The 16262-nt window shown below is 48.3% G+C and overlaps 1 protein-coding gene across 1 annotated transcript in view; it reads left to right on the top strand.

Moving 5' to 3' along the window:
- cwc27 (CWC27 spliceosome associated cyclophilin) overlaps window positions 1–16262 on the top strand; it is a 296815-nt gene that overhangs the window by 51799 nt on the left and 228754 nt on the right. The window contains exon 8 of the mRNA XM_072496934.1: window positions 6089–6168. Within this exon, the coding sequence (XP_072353035.1) occupies window positions 6089–6168 (80 nt within the window). The remainder of the gene's footprint in view (window positions 1–6088; window positions 6169–16262) is intronic.

Here is a 16262-nt window from a genome sequence, read left to right as displayed (position 1 = left end):
CACCTGACCAGTCCCCATACATGCAATTAGCAAGAACCCCTGTTTTCTTAAATCTTTCATGGGATGTGGGTGTCACTGGCTAGGCCAGCATATATTGCCCTCCCTAATTGCCCTTGAGAAGGCGGTGGTGAGTTGCCTTCTTGAACTGCTGCAGCCCATCTGGCTTAGATTTACACACAGTGCTGTTAGCAAGGGAGTTTTAGAATTTTGACACAGTGATTGTGAAGGAATAACAATACAGTTCCAAGTCAGGTTGGTGTAATGCTTGGAGAAGAACTGCAGGTGGTGGTGTTTCTATACATCTGCCCTTGGTGAGAGAGGGCACATGTTTGGAGGGTGCTTCTGAAGGAGCCTTGGTGAGTTCCTGCAGTGTATCTTGCAGATGGTGCACATGGTTGTTACTGTATTGGTGGTGGAGGAATGAATGTTTGTGAATGGTGGGTCAGTTAAGCGGGCTGATTGTTCCTAGATGATGTTGAGCTTCTTGAGTAATAATAATCTTTATTAGTGCCACAAGTAGGCTTACATTAACACTCCAATGAAGTGTTGAGGGTCACTATTTAAAAATAAGGGGTGCTTATTTAATATGGAGAGGGTTGTGAGTCTTGTGACGAATGCAGGATTTTAGATATATTGGATTATAAACATTTGGCAATTTAAGGGTTAACAGACTTGGTTAGATTGTGTTTGACTGCAGCAGTCATGTTTTTAAAAGAATCTTGTTTTGCAAGACCAGAAAGCTTTTAGGAGCCATAAGTGAAAAGACCAGAGTAATGTGTTTTCAGCCTGGGCTAATGCAATGTTGTTTGACCAGGCAAAGCCCCTGGGGTGTTTAAATAGGGAGTGACTGGAGATGCCTCTTTCAATTCAAACTTTTTTCCTGGGTATGGAAGAGATTACTCAGGATGGTTTACAAAGGGAGACTGAAGGTTTGGTGGAGAAGCTGCAGTTGACCTTTTTCAAAGGGGTAAGGAAGGTAGAGATAATACAAGCCATAGCTGAACATTTGAATGTGCCAGAGAAGCCTGAATCATTGGAATTAGCTAGAATTCAAATACAAACAAAACAATCAGAAATGCAGGAAAAATATAAATGCAAAGAAATAGAACTGAAGAAATTGGCAATGACAGAGGAAATGGAAAAGAGGAAGCTTGAAGTAGAAATGGAAAGATTAGCAAATGAAGAAAGGAATAAGGAAAAATAGAGAGAATTTGAACTTCAGAAACTGGAACTGCAAGGAGAACATCAACTTAAAAGGTTGGAGTTAAAGGTAGAAGATGAGGAAGGTCTAGAGGAAGAAGAAATACTTCCTAGTCAAAAGCTTAGAAGGGATATGTTTAAATATATTCAAGTATTGTCCAGAGTTGGTGAGAAAGATGTGGAAACCTCTTTCATCTCATTTGAGAAAGTGGCTAAAAAATTGAATTGGTCAAAGACAATGTGGGTAGTGTTGGTTCAAACAAATTTGGTAGGTAGAGCTGTAAAGTGTTTGCATTACTATCAGATGAGGTATCTAGGGATTATGACGAGGTACAAAAGACCATATTAAGTGCATATGGACTAGTGCCAGAAGCCGACAACAAAAGTTTAGAAATCTAAGTAATAAGCCAGGTCATACAATTTGAAAGAATTAAACAGAATAATTTTGATCGGTGGATAAGAGCATTAAAAATAAACCAAACATATGACGCTCTTAGGGAAACGATTATTTTGAAGTAATTTAAAGATTCATTTCCAGCAGTCGTGACAACTCATGCGGAAGAGCAAAGAGTTAAAACTACTAGATTGGCAGCAGAAATGACAGATGATTTTGAATTGGTTTACAAAGCAAAGTTTGGTTTTCAACCTGTGAAAGATAGAAACGGGAAAGGTGAAATTCACAGGTGGTCAATGCAAATGTGGTTTAGTTGGTCCTTTTATAAGGAGAGTGTGCCTCAGAGTAAAAAGGAAACCTATGATAATAGAAGGGAGATTAAAAAATCTAAATGCTTTGATTGTAATAAAGTTGGACATGTGGGGCGGGATACTCCGCAATCGGCGCGATGTCCGCCGACCGGCACCAAAAACGGCGCGAATCAGTCCGGCATCACGCCACCCCAAAGGTGCGGAATTCTCCGCATCTTGAGGGGTCGAGCCCTCACCTTCAGGGGCTAGGCCCGCGCCAGACTGATTTCCAGCTGGCGGGAAAGGCCTTTGGTGCCCTGCCAGCTGGCGCGGAAATGACTTTGCCGTGCGGCGCATGCGCGGGAGCGTCAGCGGCTGCTCACGGCATCCCCGCGCATGCGCAGTGGAGGGGGTCTCTTCCGCCTCCGCCAAAGTGGAGACCATGGCGAAGGCGGAAGGTAAAGAGTGCCCCCACGGCACAGGCCCGCCCGCAGATCGGTGGGCCGCGATCGCGGGCCAGGCCACCGTGGGGGCACCCCCCGGGGCCAGATCGCCCCCCCAGGACCCCGGAGCCTGCCCGCGCTGCCTTGTCCTGCCGGTAAGAGAGGTGGTTTGATCCTCGTCGGTGGGACAGGCATTCCAGCAGCGGGACTTCGGCCCATCCGGAGAATTGCCGGGGGGGGGCCCTCCAACCGGCGCTGCGCGATTCCCACCCCCGCCGAATATCCGGTGCCGGAGAATTCGGCAACCGCCGTTGGCGGGATTCACGCCAGCCCCTGCCGATTCTCCGACCCGGCGGGGGGTCGGAGAATCCCGCCCGTGAAGTCGCAGTGTTGGTGCCTTAAGTCAAATACTGGGAAGACAGACTTGGTAAAACAGGATAAGTCAATCGAGTTTATTAAAGTGGGAAGAAAAACCATTGTTTCAGTGGATGAGGTGCAACAGACTGTATAGCCTGTTCAGAGGTTGGTGGATAAGCAGAGCCAGAACTTTTAAGGATTTTATTTGTGGGGTAATGTTTACTCATGTGCACAAGGTAGAGTAGGTAAGGAGATTAAGAGCTTAAGAGATACAGGAGCAAGTCAATCTTTAATGGCGAGAGATAAGGAGATATGTAGTTTGGAAGGAGTATGCCAGAAAAGGTGGTAATATGTGGAATTAGTGGTGAGAGGAGTAGTGTGCCACGAAGCAAAGTAAGGTTAGGCAGTGTGGTGAAAAGTGGTGAAGTGGTAGGAGTAATAGAAAAATTACCTTTTTCAAGGGTACAATTTATCCTAGGTAATATAGCTGTATCACAGGTGGGAGTGCAGCCTGCTGTGGTTGAAAAAACAGTGGAAAGTCAAAACACCAGGGCCGGGATTCTCCGACCTTGCGCCGTTCGGAGAATCGCCGGGGGGATACGACCTCGGTGGGGGGGCCTCCATGGTGGCCCACGATCGGGGCCTACCAATCGGCGGGCGGGCTAGTTCCATGGGGGGCCTATGTTCCTCAGTGCCGGGCCCCTGTAGGGCTCCGCCATGTTGCCCGGGGGCCGGCGCGTAGAAGGCAACCCACGCGCAAGCGCAAACTCGTGTCGGCCGTGGTGTGCATGCGTGGACTCGCGCAGGCCGTTGCGCGCATGTGCAGACTTGCGCCGGCCGTGGCACGCCGGAGCTGCGGACACCACTCCGGCGCCGTACTAGCCCCCTAGGAAGGGGTGAATACCTGCCACTTGAGGTCCGTTGACGCTGGAGTGGCTAGCACCGCTTTTCACGCCGGCATCAGAACTTGGCCACGGGATTGGAGATTCCCAGCCCAGATGTTGCAAGAAGTATATCCTGGAGTGTTTCCTGATTGTGTGGTGACAATATCACAAAGCCACAGGTTGAGACAGGAGGAAGAGAACTCTAGGAGTACCAAGAGGAAGGATAAGTTCATTTCCGTTGAGTTCAGTTCAGATGAGATGAGGTAGTTGTCAAAAAAACATCTTTGAACAGGTGGTTGGTAAAGAGCAGACGGTGGATGAAGCAGATATCTTCAGGCAAGTTGGTTGAATTACAGCAAAAAGATTCAGAGATAAAGCAATTGTATCAGAAAGCTTATACAGAAATCGAATCGGAGTGTATACCAGAATGCTATTACATTAGAAATAATGTATTAATGAGAAAATGGAGGCCATTACATATTCAAACAGATAAACAGATGAGAAATGGGCAGATGTTCATGAAGTGGTATTACCAGTAGTTTATAGAAAGGAGGTTTTGTGGGTAGCGCATGAGGTTCCAAAAGGGGGTCATTTAGGAGTAAGGAAAAATCAAGCAAAAATATTTTTATTGGGCATAAGGTGTAGTTGAATTTTGTTGTTCATGTCAGGCAATCGGAAAACATCAGGCAGTAATTAAACCAGCACCTTTAATACCCATTCTAGCATTTGCCGTGAGGTCGCATGGTAACATAGTGGTTAGCACAGTTGCTCCCCAGCTCCAAGGTCGCAGGTTCGATTCCCAACTTGGGGTCACTGCCTATGCGGAGTCTGCACGTCCTACCCATGTCTGCGTGGGTTTCCTCTGGGTGCTCCGGTTTCCTCCCATACTCCAAAGATATGCAGGTTAGGTGGATTGGCCATGATAATTTGTCGTTCGTGTCCAAAAAGGTTGGGTGGGGTTACCGGGTTATGGGGATGGGGTGAATGTGTGGGCTCAAGTGGGGTGCTCTTTCCAAGGGCCGGTGCAGACTTGATGGCCAGAATGGCCTCCTTCTGCAGTGTAGATTCTATGATTTGTGGGCGGCACGGTAGGACAGTGGTTAGCACTGCTGCTTCACAGTGCCAGGCTCCCAGGTTCGATTCCCGACTTGGGTCACTGCGGAGTCTGCACATTCTCCCCGTGTCTGCGTGGGTTTCATCCATGTGCTCTGGTTTCCTCTCACAAGTGCCAAAAGACGTGCTGTTAGGTAATTTGCACATTCTGAATTCTCCCTGTGTACCCGAACAGGCGCTGGAATATGGCGACTTGGGACTTTTCACAGTAACTTCATTGCAGTGTTAACGTAAGCCTAGTTGTGACAATAATAAAGATTATTATTATTTGAGGAAACTTTAGGTAGGGTCTTAATTGATTACGTGGGGCCCCTGCCTAAAACAAAAAATAGGAATCCGTATCTGTAGACCATAATGGCTGTATCTACAAGATTTCTGGAGGCAATTCCATTACATCTAAGAACATAGAACATACAGTGCAGAACGAGGACATTCGGCCCATCGAATCCGCACCGACCCACTTAAGCCCTCACTTCCACCCCATCCCCGTAACCCCTCCTAACCTTTTTGGTTACTAAGGGCCAATCCACCTAACCTGCACGTCTTTGGACTGTGGGAGTAAACTGGAGCACCTGGAGGAAACCCACGCAGACACGGGGAGAATGTGCAGACTCTGCACAGACAGTGACCCAGCGGGGAATCGAACCTGGGACCCTGGCGCTGTGAAGCCACAGTGCTATCCACTTGTGCTACCGTGCTGTCCACGAAGAAGGTTGTAGAGGACTTGATCTAATTTCTTTACCAAATATCGACTACAAAAGGATTGCGGGCCTGACTGTTTCTAATCCTGACAATGACCTACTTTAAAAATCTAGCCCATGGGCTTTCAGGATCATGTTATGCTGGTAGAAGTATAACTGTTTGTAAGGCTCCCCAAGCCAAACAGTAACAGTCCACACAAGAATATCTTTCATTACAAAAAAACCCAAAGCATCTGTTGCAAACTTGCAAATACAACCATCAACTATGACAAGTGACATAGTGGATGCAAGGCAAAGTGTTACTTCAATTAGAGTCAAATATTTTGCCTTGGCCAGACAGAAGTGTACGAAATGTGTTTCCTTAATTGGCACTAGACAAGATACTTTAACTAGCTAACTCAGTGAATTCAGTGCAGCATAAGTATTTGTATGGCTTAGCTACTCATTCCTTTAAGCAGCTGAATCTTTGCAGGAGTTGCAAGTTTATTTTCAATTTCTTGTTATCTAATTCCATATTTCAATGGGATTCTTATGTTAACAATTTAATTTCAAAACTATCTAAGTGCAGGACGATACTTGTAGCCCTTTGAGTCCAAAAGATATTGATGCTATATTTATCTTGTATAATATTTTCATCACATTGAGTTATTCAGTTTTTTTAAAGGATCTATAAAATGTAATTATGTTATCCACTTCTGTTTCACAGAGTATGAAAGGAAAAAGCAAAAGTAGTCATGATTTGCTGAAGGATGACCCCCGGCTAAGTTCAGTTCCAGTTGTTGAAAGGTGAGTCCTGTAAGTTCTCAGCTCCTCTGAAGGCTCAGTTGGTGAATATAATAGTCAGGGTAGAAATCCTAAATATTTTAGCCAGGGTGGTCTTGGACGTAACCCTTGGTCTGTGTTTATTTACTTAATCTTGGCTTGGATGGCAGACTGGGAACTAAGAGTGTCCCAGCCCTAGATAGAGAAATTGTAGCAAGGTTTGCAGAATGTGGGGTAGGGGAAATACTGAGAGCCACCCTGTTGCCTTGCTGCCACTCCCCTATCCTGCAACATCCCCACCTCCACCCCCTCCATTCCGCAAAATCCATCACTCACCTGAGCCTCAGGGGCGTTTTTACTGCAGCAATCACAACAACCCCCATCCCACCCACATTTAAAAAAATTATTTCATGAGATATGGATATTGCTGGCACTTTTTGCCCATTCCTAATTGCCTTTGAACTGAGTGGCTTCTTTGGCCACTGCAAAGGCAATAAAGAGTCAACCACATTGCTCTGGGCCTGGAGTCATGTGTATGTCTGACCAGCAAAGGATTGCAGATTACCGTCCCTGAAGGATAATGCTGAACCAGTTGGGTTTTTGCAACTATAGATGTGGTTTCATGGTCACTATTACTGAGACCAGCCTTATTTTCCAAATTTATTTTGTCACAACCCCTTAAGGGGGCAGAACCTACATTGTATCAGATTCCCTTCCTGCACCTTGGAACACAAACACCTCGAGCGATTAGGGGGTGGAGCTTCCTCCCAATTGGAGGAACCCCCACAGGAGCAGGTCGGGTAAGAGGACCTTGAGGGGAGTGGAGTAGAGAGTTATTGTATTGTGGAGTAGTAGAATAAACTTTGTTGTATCCTGTCGATCTGGCTACGTGTGGAGTCCTTGCCTTCGGTCACAACACTGGCAACAAGGATAAAGTGGAGCTGCCGCAACCACAGGACTCTGCATCTCCAGCCAGCCTCCGTGGGACCTTGAGAGGTATTCACCACATACAGGGCAATGGCGCTCATCGATAAGCTTGAAACAGTTGACACCAATACAGAAAATGGGCCCTGTATGTTGAAAGGGTGCAACAATTTTTTCGAACAAATACCATTGCGAACAGCGAGCAACAGATCGTAACTTCAATCGCAGTCAGCACTGAAATTTAAGTTTTAATTAAAAACCTTGCTTACCTGGACAAACCAGATGAACAAGCATTCGCTACGCTAGTCGGCCATCACCCTATTGTGGTCCGACGGTAGTGGTTTCATACGGCTTCACAACCCCTGACTGAGTCAAACAGGGAGTATTTGACACGCCTGTGTGGTCTCACCGCCCCCTGCGAGTTTGGAGCCACCCTGGCTGAGTCCCTGAGGGACTGCTTCGTTTGTGAACTGTGGCACTGGGAGACGCATCAAAAGCTGTTGATGTAGACATCCCTGACCCTCCAGACGGCCGTGGATGTAACTCGTGGGAGATTGCCGGAAGCGGGCTTCAGGAGCTCCACGGCTTAGCGGTCCTCAGCATTGGTCATCGGTGGGACTGCCAGTCAGCAGCTCCTGGCAACGAGAAGCTGGGGTCATCACAGGGTGGGAGCCATTGCAAGTTACTCAATAGCGGCTGAGACTTACCCTGGAGCCACTGGAGATTCTCCCCCGACCCAACACTATAAGATGTCAACCGCTACATTGAGCAGGACACCACATCTAAGAAGGAGGCTCCTGGAGGTTGCACAAAGGAGCCGTTCCCAGGCAACAGGCCAGTTGTCATCTCCTGAGAGGCCGAATTTACTTCCTGGAAGACCTGGAGGCTGAAAACCACACCTGCTGTTACACTATGCCACGGGCCCCAGGACTGCGTCTATCCCAATGACTCTGCAGATTAATAGACACCCCACCAAGAAGGAGCTTGACACAGAGGCGGTGGTCTCCGCCATCAACCACTGCACGTTCACAGCAATCCAGACCAACCTCCAGACGCTGGAACTTAGGATACAGGAGCCCAGTTAGCCACCTATACTGGGGAACCTTTGGCTATTGAGGGCACTGCCCATGTGCCCGTATATGGGGATCAGTCCACGTGCCTAGCATTGGTGGTAGTAAGCGGCGACCGACCAAACCTTTTGGGGTGTGATTGGCTCGGACATCTGCGACTAGATTGGCAGAACGTTTGCCAGATGTATCCCGTGGGCCAGAGGGATGCTGGCTAAATTTCTGTTTTTTTGCGAAGGCCATGGTACAATAAAGGGAGCGATGGCCAAAATCAGCCATGGATGAGAACGCTCAACCCAGGTATTTTCGCACCTGCCATGTGCCATACGCACTTGACCCAAGGTTAACCGTGAGCTGGACCGGTTGGAACAGTTGGGCATTATCCGCCCATCAATTTTGGAGATTGGGCCATGCCAGTGTCTCGACTGGTCAGTGCGGCTTTGTCTCGACTCCAAGATGACCCTTAACCCAGTGTCCCGTCCCAACCATTACCCGGTCACTCAAATTGAAGACCTCCAGGCTCAGCAGGGGCAAGACATTCACGAAGATGGACATGAGCCACGCATACCTACAGCTGATGCTAGACCCAGGGTCGTGGAAATACATAACGATTAACACCCATCGGGGTCTGTAGGAATAGACCCATTTACTGTTCGGGATCTCCTCGGCCTACGCAATATTCCAGCGTGTCAAGGAGAACCTATTACGTGGATTGCTAAGGATGGCCATCTACCTGGACAATGTCCTCATTACTGGAATCTCCTACATGGAACACATGGAGAATCTCACCGAGGTCCTTGAGCGGTTTGCTCGAGCCGGGGTCCGCCTCCGGAGGGAGAAGTATGTTTTTCATTCACCTGAGGCTATTCACCTGAGGCTGAGGTATTTGGGCTCCCGGGTAGAAAGCAGGGGCCTCCATCCAGTGGAAGATGAGGTACGGGTGATCCATCAGGTCCCCATCCCTCGTGACCCATTCATTTTTAGGTCTGGTGCATTATTATGGGAAATTCATTCACCGGATGGCTACGCTTCTCAACCAGCTCCACCAACTATTGAAGAAAGGACAGCGATAGGACTCGGGCAGCTCGCACCAGAGGGCTTTCCTAGAGGTAAACCAGCGCCCCTCGTTGGATGAGTTACTGACCAATTTTGACCATCAAAACCTTGCTCCTTACATGCGATTCCTCACCTTATGGCATTGGAGCGGCTCTGGCACACCGCATACCTGACGGCTCGGACTGGCCGATAGCCGTTGCATCCCGCAAACTTGTGGCGCTAAACGGAACGACGCGCAGGTGGAAAAAGAAGGTTTGGCCATCGTATTCACAGTGCGAAAATTTCACCAATACGTTTATGGATGCAAGTTTGCGATGTACACTGACCACCAGCCCCTGCTGGGGTTGTTTAAAGAAGACCGAGTGATCCCGTGTCGGCCTGGTCCAGCGATGGGCATTGCTACTCACTGCTTACGAATATACCCTGGAGCATCGTCCGGGCACAAGAAATCCGAATGCCGACGCGTTAAGCTGCCTGCCCCTCTCCACAAAACCAGCACCAGATGTGGCCATGGAGGTGATAGTTGCCCTTCACGTTTTGGACACCCTGCCGGTAATGGCAGGCCCCATAAAAGAGTGGACCCAGACATACCCAAAATTATCACGGAGTCAGCACATAGTCCAATATGGGGCCCAGCATAGGGTTTTGCCAGTCCAATATGGAGCTCAGCATAGGGCTTTGCCAGGCGAACTGAAGCCTTACACCTTAAAATTGCTGGAAATAAGTGTTGAGGATGATGCCCTTTAGTGGAAGACACGAGTGGTTGTGCCCAAGCAGGGTCACGCATCTTTATTGGAAAGACATCCACAATGGACACCTAGGGGATGGCCAAGATGAAAATGCTGACTCACAGTTATATTTGGTGGTCCGAATTAGATACCGAGATCGAGAAGGTGGCCCACAACTGCAGTCTATTCCAGGAGCATCAAACTGCCCCGCCGGCAGTCCTGATGCATTCCTGGAAGTGGTCCAGGAAACCATGGTTGCAAGTCCACGTAGACTTTGCTGGTCTGTTCCAGGGGCCACATTCCTCATACTAGTGGATGCTCACTCTAAATGGCTGGAGGTGCACCAGGTTCCCACTGCAAACACATGAGCCCCGTAGACAAACTGCGGAACATCTTCACGCTCGGTTTGCCCAAATCCTGGTTTCGGAACAGCATTCACCAGGCAGGGGTTTGCGTCGTTAATGACTGCGAACGGCATCCAGCATGTACGTACCACCTGCATTCAAACAGGTTAGCCGAACAGGCGGTCCAAACCTTTAAGCGAGCCATACGGCGCTGAGGACCCGGGTTCTAAACCCGGCCCTGGGTCATTGTGCGTGTGGCGTTTGCTCATTTGTCCATGTGGAGTTTGCACATTCTGCCTATGTCTGCGTGGGTTTCATCCCCACAACCCAAAGATTTTTTTTTTATTAAGGGGCAATTTAGCATGGCCAATCCACCTACCCTGCACATCTTTGGGCTGTGGGGGCGAAACCCACACAAACACGAGGAGAATGTGCAAACTCCACACGGACAGTGAGCGAGAGCCAGAATCGAACCTGGGACCTCAGCGCCATGAGGCAGCAAGGCAACCACTCTTCCACCGTGCTGCCCCACCAAACATGTGCAGGTTAGGTGGATTGGCAACGCTAAGTTGCCCCTTAATTGTAAAAAAAATTATTGGGTACTCTAAATTTTTTTAAAAAGCGAGCCATGAAAATAATGGCCACAGGATTCTGGGAAACTGAGTTGGCGCGTTGCCTTTTCAGTTACCACACAATGCCAGATTGCGCCAGCAGAATTACTTATGAGGCGACAACTCAGGACTTGCCTCAGTCCCGTCCTCCCCGATGCGGGATCACTCGGGTGCATCAGCGTTTAGACTGTTTTATGGGAGACTCATGCTGGAACCCGAAGACACGGTCTATGTTGGAAATTAAGGGGCGGGAGCCACATGGATTCCTGGAGTGGTCACACACGCAACCAGACCAGTATCCTACATGGTCCAGACCCAGGGAAAAGCACACCGCCAACTGGACCACATGCGTCGACGGGAGCAAGCGCTGTCAGAACAAAATCCGCAGACCCCACTCAGGATCCGGGCACCATCCCTCGTGCAGCCTAGGAGGATTTCCGAAGCCCACACTCACTATACCCGCCGGCTGTCGGAAGTCTGGAAGCCGACATAACTGCCGCGGCCACTAGTCCATCCAGCGACGAAGACAACAGTGATGGTGGTTCTGACATGGACACCGGGATGTTATGGCCCCTAAGGGGGCAGAACCTACACTGTGTCAGATTCCCCTACTACACTTTTGAATATGAACTCCCTGGAGTAGGGGGCGGAGCTTCTTCCCAATTGGAGGAACCCCCACTGGACAAAAACCCCGCCTTGGGAGCAGGTCGGGCAAGAGGACCCTGAGGGGAGTGGAGTAGAGAGTTCTAGTGTGGAGTTGTCAAATAAATCTTTTGTATCCTATCTACCTGGCCAAGTATGGAGACCTTGCCTTCGGTCACAACATATTTATTGGATTTATTCATTGAATTTAAATTCCACCAGCTGTCATAGTGGGATTGGAATCCATGTTCCCAAATAATTTGCTGGACTCATTTCCCCTCATAAGCAATAGAGCTGCCAGCTTCTGATTGGCCAGCAGCTCTGAGTGGGCTTGTCCTCCTGCCCCCTGGGTCCTGAACTTGTGGGAGCTCTGCCGGTGACCTCTCAATAGCCTTATTGGCACATATGTGCATGATAGCATAGTGGTTAGCACAGTTGCTTCACAGCTCCAGGGTCCCAGATTCGGAGTCTGCACATTCTCCCCGTGTCTGCGCGGGTTTCCTCTGGGTGCTCCGGTTTCTTCCCACCAGTCCAAAGATGTGCAGGTTAGATGGATTGGCTATGCTAAATTACCCTTCGTATCCAAAAATGTTGGGTGGGGTTACTGGGTTACACGGATAGGGTGGAGGTGTGGGCAGAATGGCCTCCTTCTGCACTAAGTTTTATGAAAATAATACTGACATGCCTGCCCAAGAAGAGGCAATGCAGATCTCTCACCGGCCCTCTTTGCCACCCCTCCAGATTGTGGCTTACCTCTGTAAATCTGCAACTCAAAGATCCTCTTCTTGCTTCTCGCCACTCATATCAAGAGTTCAGGATTGGGAAACGATGAGCAGTAGTTCCGGGGAGCACAATTGGTGATGAGGGGGTAGGATGGCGAGTGAGGACCGGTGGTAAGAAAGTGTGTTGAGGAATTGGAGAGGCAGAGAGCTGACGAGGAAATGAGCCTGAGGATTGACTTGTGGGAGGGGCAGTGAGCTAGAGAGACAGCGAGCTGGAGGTAAGTAGAAAGAGTTAGAATATTTATTTATTTTATTTGACAAGTTATTTCATTTATGAATATGGGATTTAGCAATGTATAAAGTATTTTAACTTGCAGGGTACATAATGTTTTGATGTGTTTTTTTTTGAGAAACATCCTACAGAGCATAACTGCAGCTTATACATTGGTTCGAAAAGAAAAATCTGATTTGCTAAACACGGATTCATTTAAAGTTGCACTTTTCAAGAATGCAACTATACTTAAACGAGAACTTGCTATATAGCCTGTTCACAAAAGCAGGACAGATCCAATCTTTAGTCTATTCTCAATCATCAGCAAAGTGATGGAAAGTGAGAACAGTGCTGTTAAGCAGCAATTACTTACTAGTAACCTGCTCACTGAAGCTCAATTTAAGTCATGGCCAGATCTTTTGGGCACCAGACCTCGCTATTGCCTTGGTTCAAACATAGCCAAAAGAAGGGAGAGCAGCTACCCTTAATGTCAAGGCAGCATTTGGCCAAGTGTGGCAAAAAGAGCCCTAATAAAACTGATGTGAAGGGGAATTGGCAGGGCGGAGTGAAATTTACCACTCGCTGAGACCATACCTCAAACAATGGAAAATGATTGTGGTTGTCCGAGGTCAATCAGCTTGATTCCATGTCATTGCTGCAGACGTTTTTCAGGGCAGTATCTTGGGCCCAATCATCTTTAATTGCTTCATCAATAATTTATTTCCATTATAAGGACAGAAGTTGGGATGTTTGCTTATGTTGGTTAGCTGTTGGGTTCCATTTGCTACTCCTCAGATATTTCAGCAGTCCGTGCCCACATTCACCAAGACCTGGGCAACATTCAGGTTTGGGCTGACAGGAGGTAAGTAACATTCAGAAATGCCAGTAATAACAGTCTCCAACAAGAGAGTGTCTAACCACCTCCCTTTGACTTTGAATGGGATTACTATTGCTGAATCCCCCCCCTTCCCCCCCCCCCCCCCCACTCCATATCAGCATCCTGGGGGATACCATTGAACCAGTCACCTGGCAACGTCATACCCAGCCCTGTGGACCCTGAAAAGCCCCCCTTACTAACACCTGGGGACTTGTGCTAAAATGGGAGAGCTGTCTCACATACTAGTCAAGCAACAGTCTGACATAGCCATACTCACAGAATCATACCTTACAGGTAATGTCCCAGACAGCACCATCACCATCCCTTGGTATATCCAGTTCCACCAGCAGAACAGACCCAGCCGAGATGGCAGCACAGTGGTATTCAGTCGGGAGGGAGTTGCCCTGCGAGCCTCAACACAATTTGGACGTCATAAAGTCTTGTGGCATCAGGTCAAACATGGGCAAGGAAACCTGCTGATCATCACGTACAATCCTCCACCTCAGCTGATGAATCAGTACTCCTCCATGTCGAAAAGCACTTGGAGGAAGCACTGAGGATGGCAAGGGTGCAGAATTTACTCTGGGTGGGGAATTTCAGTGTTCATCACCAAGAGTGGTTTGGTAGTTCTTAAGGTATAGGTATACTCACTAAGCTGTTAGAGAAGGAGTTCCTGGATTGTGCCCCTGCGACATTGAAGGAACGGCGATATATTTCCAACTCGGGGTGGTGAGTGACTTAGAGGGGAACCACCTCGTGGTGGGGTTTCCAGGTATCTGCTGCTCTTGTCCTTCTAGATGGTAGTGGTTGTGGGTTTGGAAGGTGCTGTCTAAGGAACCTTGGTGAGTTACTGCAGTGCATCTTGTAGATGGTACACACGGCTGCCACTGTTCGCCAGTGGCGGAGGGTTTGAATGTTTGTGGAAGGAGGAGCAATCAAGCGGGCTGCTATGTCCTGGATGGTGTCAAGCTTCCTGAGTGTTGTTGGATGGTGGACAGGTTTTGGGGGGTTAGGAAGTGAGTTTCTTGCGGAGGATCCCTGGCCTTTGACCTGCCCTGGTAGCCACAGTATTAATGTGGCTAGTCCAGTTCAGTTTCTGATCAATGGTAACCCCCCAGGATGTTGATTGTGGGGGATTCAGCAATAGTAATGCCATTGAATGTCAAGGGGAGATGGTTAGATCCTCTCTTGTAGGAGATGGTCAGTGCCTGGCACTTGTGTGGCGCGAATGTAACTTGCTACTTGTCAGCCCAAGCCTGGAGATTGTCCAAGTCTTGCTGCATTAGGACATGGACTTCTTCATTATCTGAGGAGTCGTGAATGGTGCTGAACATTGTGCAGTAATCCGCAAATGTTCCCATCTCTGACTTTATGATGGAAGGGAGGTCATTGATGAAGCAGCTGAAGATGGTTGGCCTGCGGACACTACGCTAAGGAACTCCTGCAGTGATGTCCTGGAGCTGAGATGATTGACCACCAACCAAACCATCTTCCTTTGTGCCAACCAGTGGAGAGCTTTCCCCCTAATTCCCATTGACTCCAGTTTAGCTAGGGCTCCTTAATGCCATACTCGGTCAAATACTGCCTTGATGTCAAGGGTAGTCACTCTCATCTCACCTCTGGTATTCAACTCTTTTGTCCTGTTTGAACCAAGGCTGTAATGAGGTCAGGAGCTGAGTGACCCTGGAAGAACCCTGGAAGGTGTTTTAGTAAGCTCAGAGAAGGAGGCAAAAGAGGGGGAGGTGTGGCGCTGCTAGTCAAGAGCAGTATTACGGTGGCGGAGAGGATGCTAGATGGGGACTCTTCTTCCGAGGTAGTATTGGCTGAAGTTAGAAACAGGAAAGGAGAGGTCACCCTGTTGGGAGTTTTTTTTTTATAGGCCTCCTAATAGTTCTAGGGATGTAGAGGAAAGGATGGCGAAGATGATTCTGGATATGAGCGAAAGTAACAGGGTAGTTATTATGGGAGACTTTAACTTTCCAAATATTGACTGGAAAAGATATAGTTCGAGTACAATAGATGGGTCGTTTTTTGTACAGTGTGTGCAGGAGGGTTTCCTGAAACAATATGTTGACAGGCCAACAAGAGGCGAGGCCACGTTGGATTTGGTTTTGGGTAATGAACCAGGCCAGGTGTTGGATTTGGAGGTAGGAGAGCACTTTGGGGACAGTGACCACAATTCGGTGACGTTTACGTTAATGATGGAAAGGGATAAGTATACACCGCAGGGCAAGAGTTATAGCTGGGGGAAGGGCAATTATGATGCCATTAGACGTGACTTGGGGGGGATAAGGTGGAGAAGTAGGCTGCAAGTGTTGGGCACACTGGATAAGTGGGGCTTGTTCAAGGATCAGCTACTGCGTGTTCTTGATAAGTATGTACCGGTCAGACAGGGAGGAAGGCGTCGAGCGAGGGAACCGTGGTTTACCAGGGAAGTGGAATCTCTTGTTAAGAGGAAGAAGGAGGCCTATGTGAAGATGAAGTGTGAAGTTTCGGTTGGGGCGATGGATAGTTACAAGGTAGCGAGGAAGGATCTAAAGAGAGAGCTAAGACGAGCAAGGAGGAGACATGAGAAGTATTTGGCAGGAAGGATCAAGGAAAACCCAAAAGCTTTCTATAGGTATGTCAGGAATAAGCGAATGACTAGGGAAAGAGTAGGACCAGTCAAGGACAGGGATGGGAAATTGTGTGTGGAGTCTGAAGAGATAGGCGAGATACTAAATGAATATTTTTCGTCAGTATTCACTCAGGAAAAAGATAATGTTGTGGAGGAGAATGCTGAGTCCCAGGCTAATAGAATAGATGGCATTGAGGTACGTAGGGAAGAGGTGTTGGCAATTCTGGACAGGCTGAAAATAGATAAGTCCCCGGGACCT

The sequence above is a fragment of the Scyliorhinus torazame genome, chromosome 3 (genome assembly GCF_047496885.1).
Source record: "Scyliorhinus torazame isolate Kashiwa2021f chromosome 3, sScyTor2.1, whole genome shotgun sequence".
NCBI lineage: Eukaryota > Metazoa > Chordata > Chondrichthyes > Carcharhiniformes > Scyliorhinidae > Scyliorhinus > Scyliorhinus torazame.
Note: the sequence above shows the minus strand (reverse complement) of the source record. Positions and strands in the feature narration are given on the sequence as shown.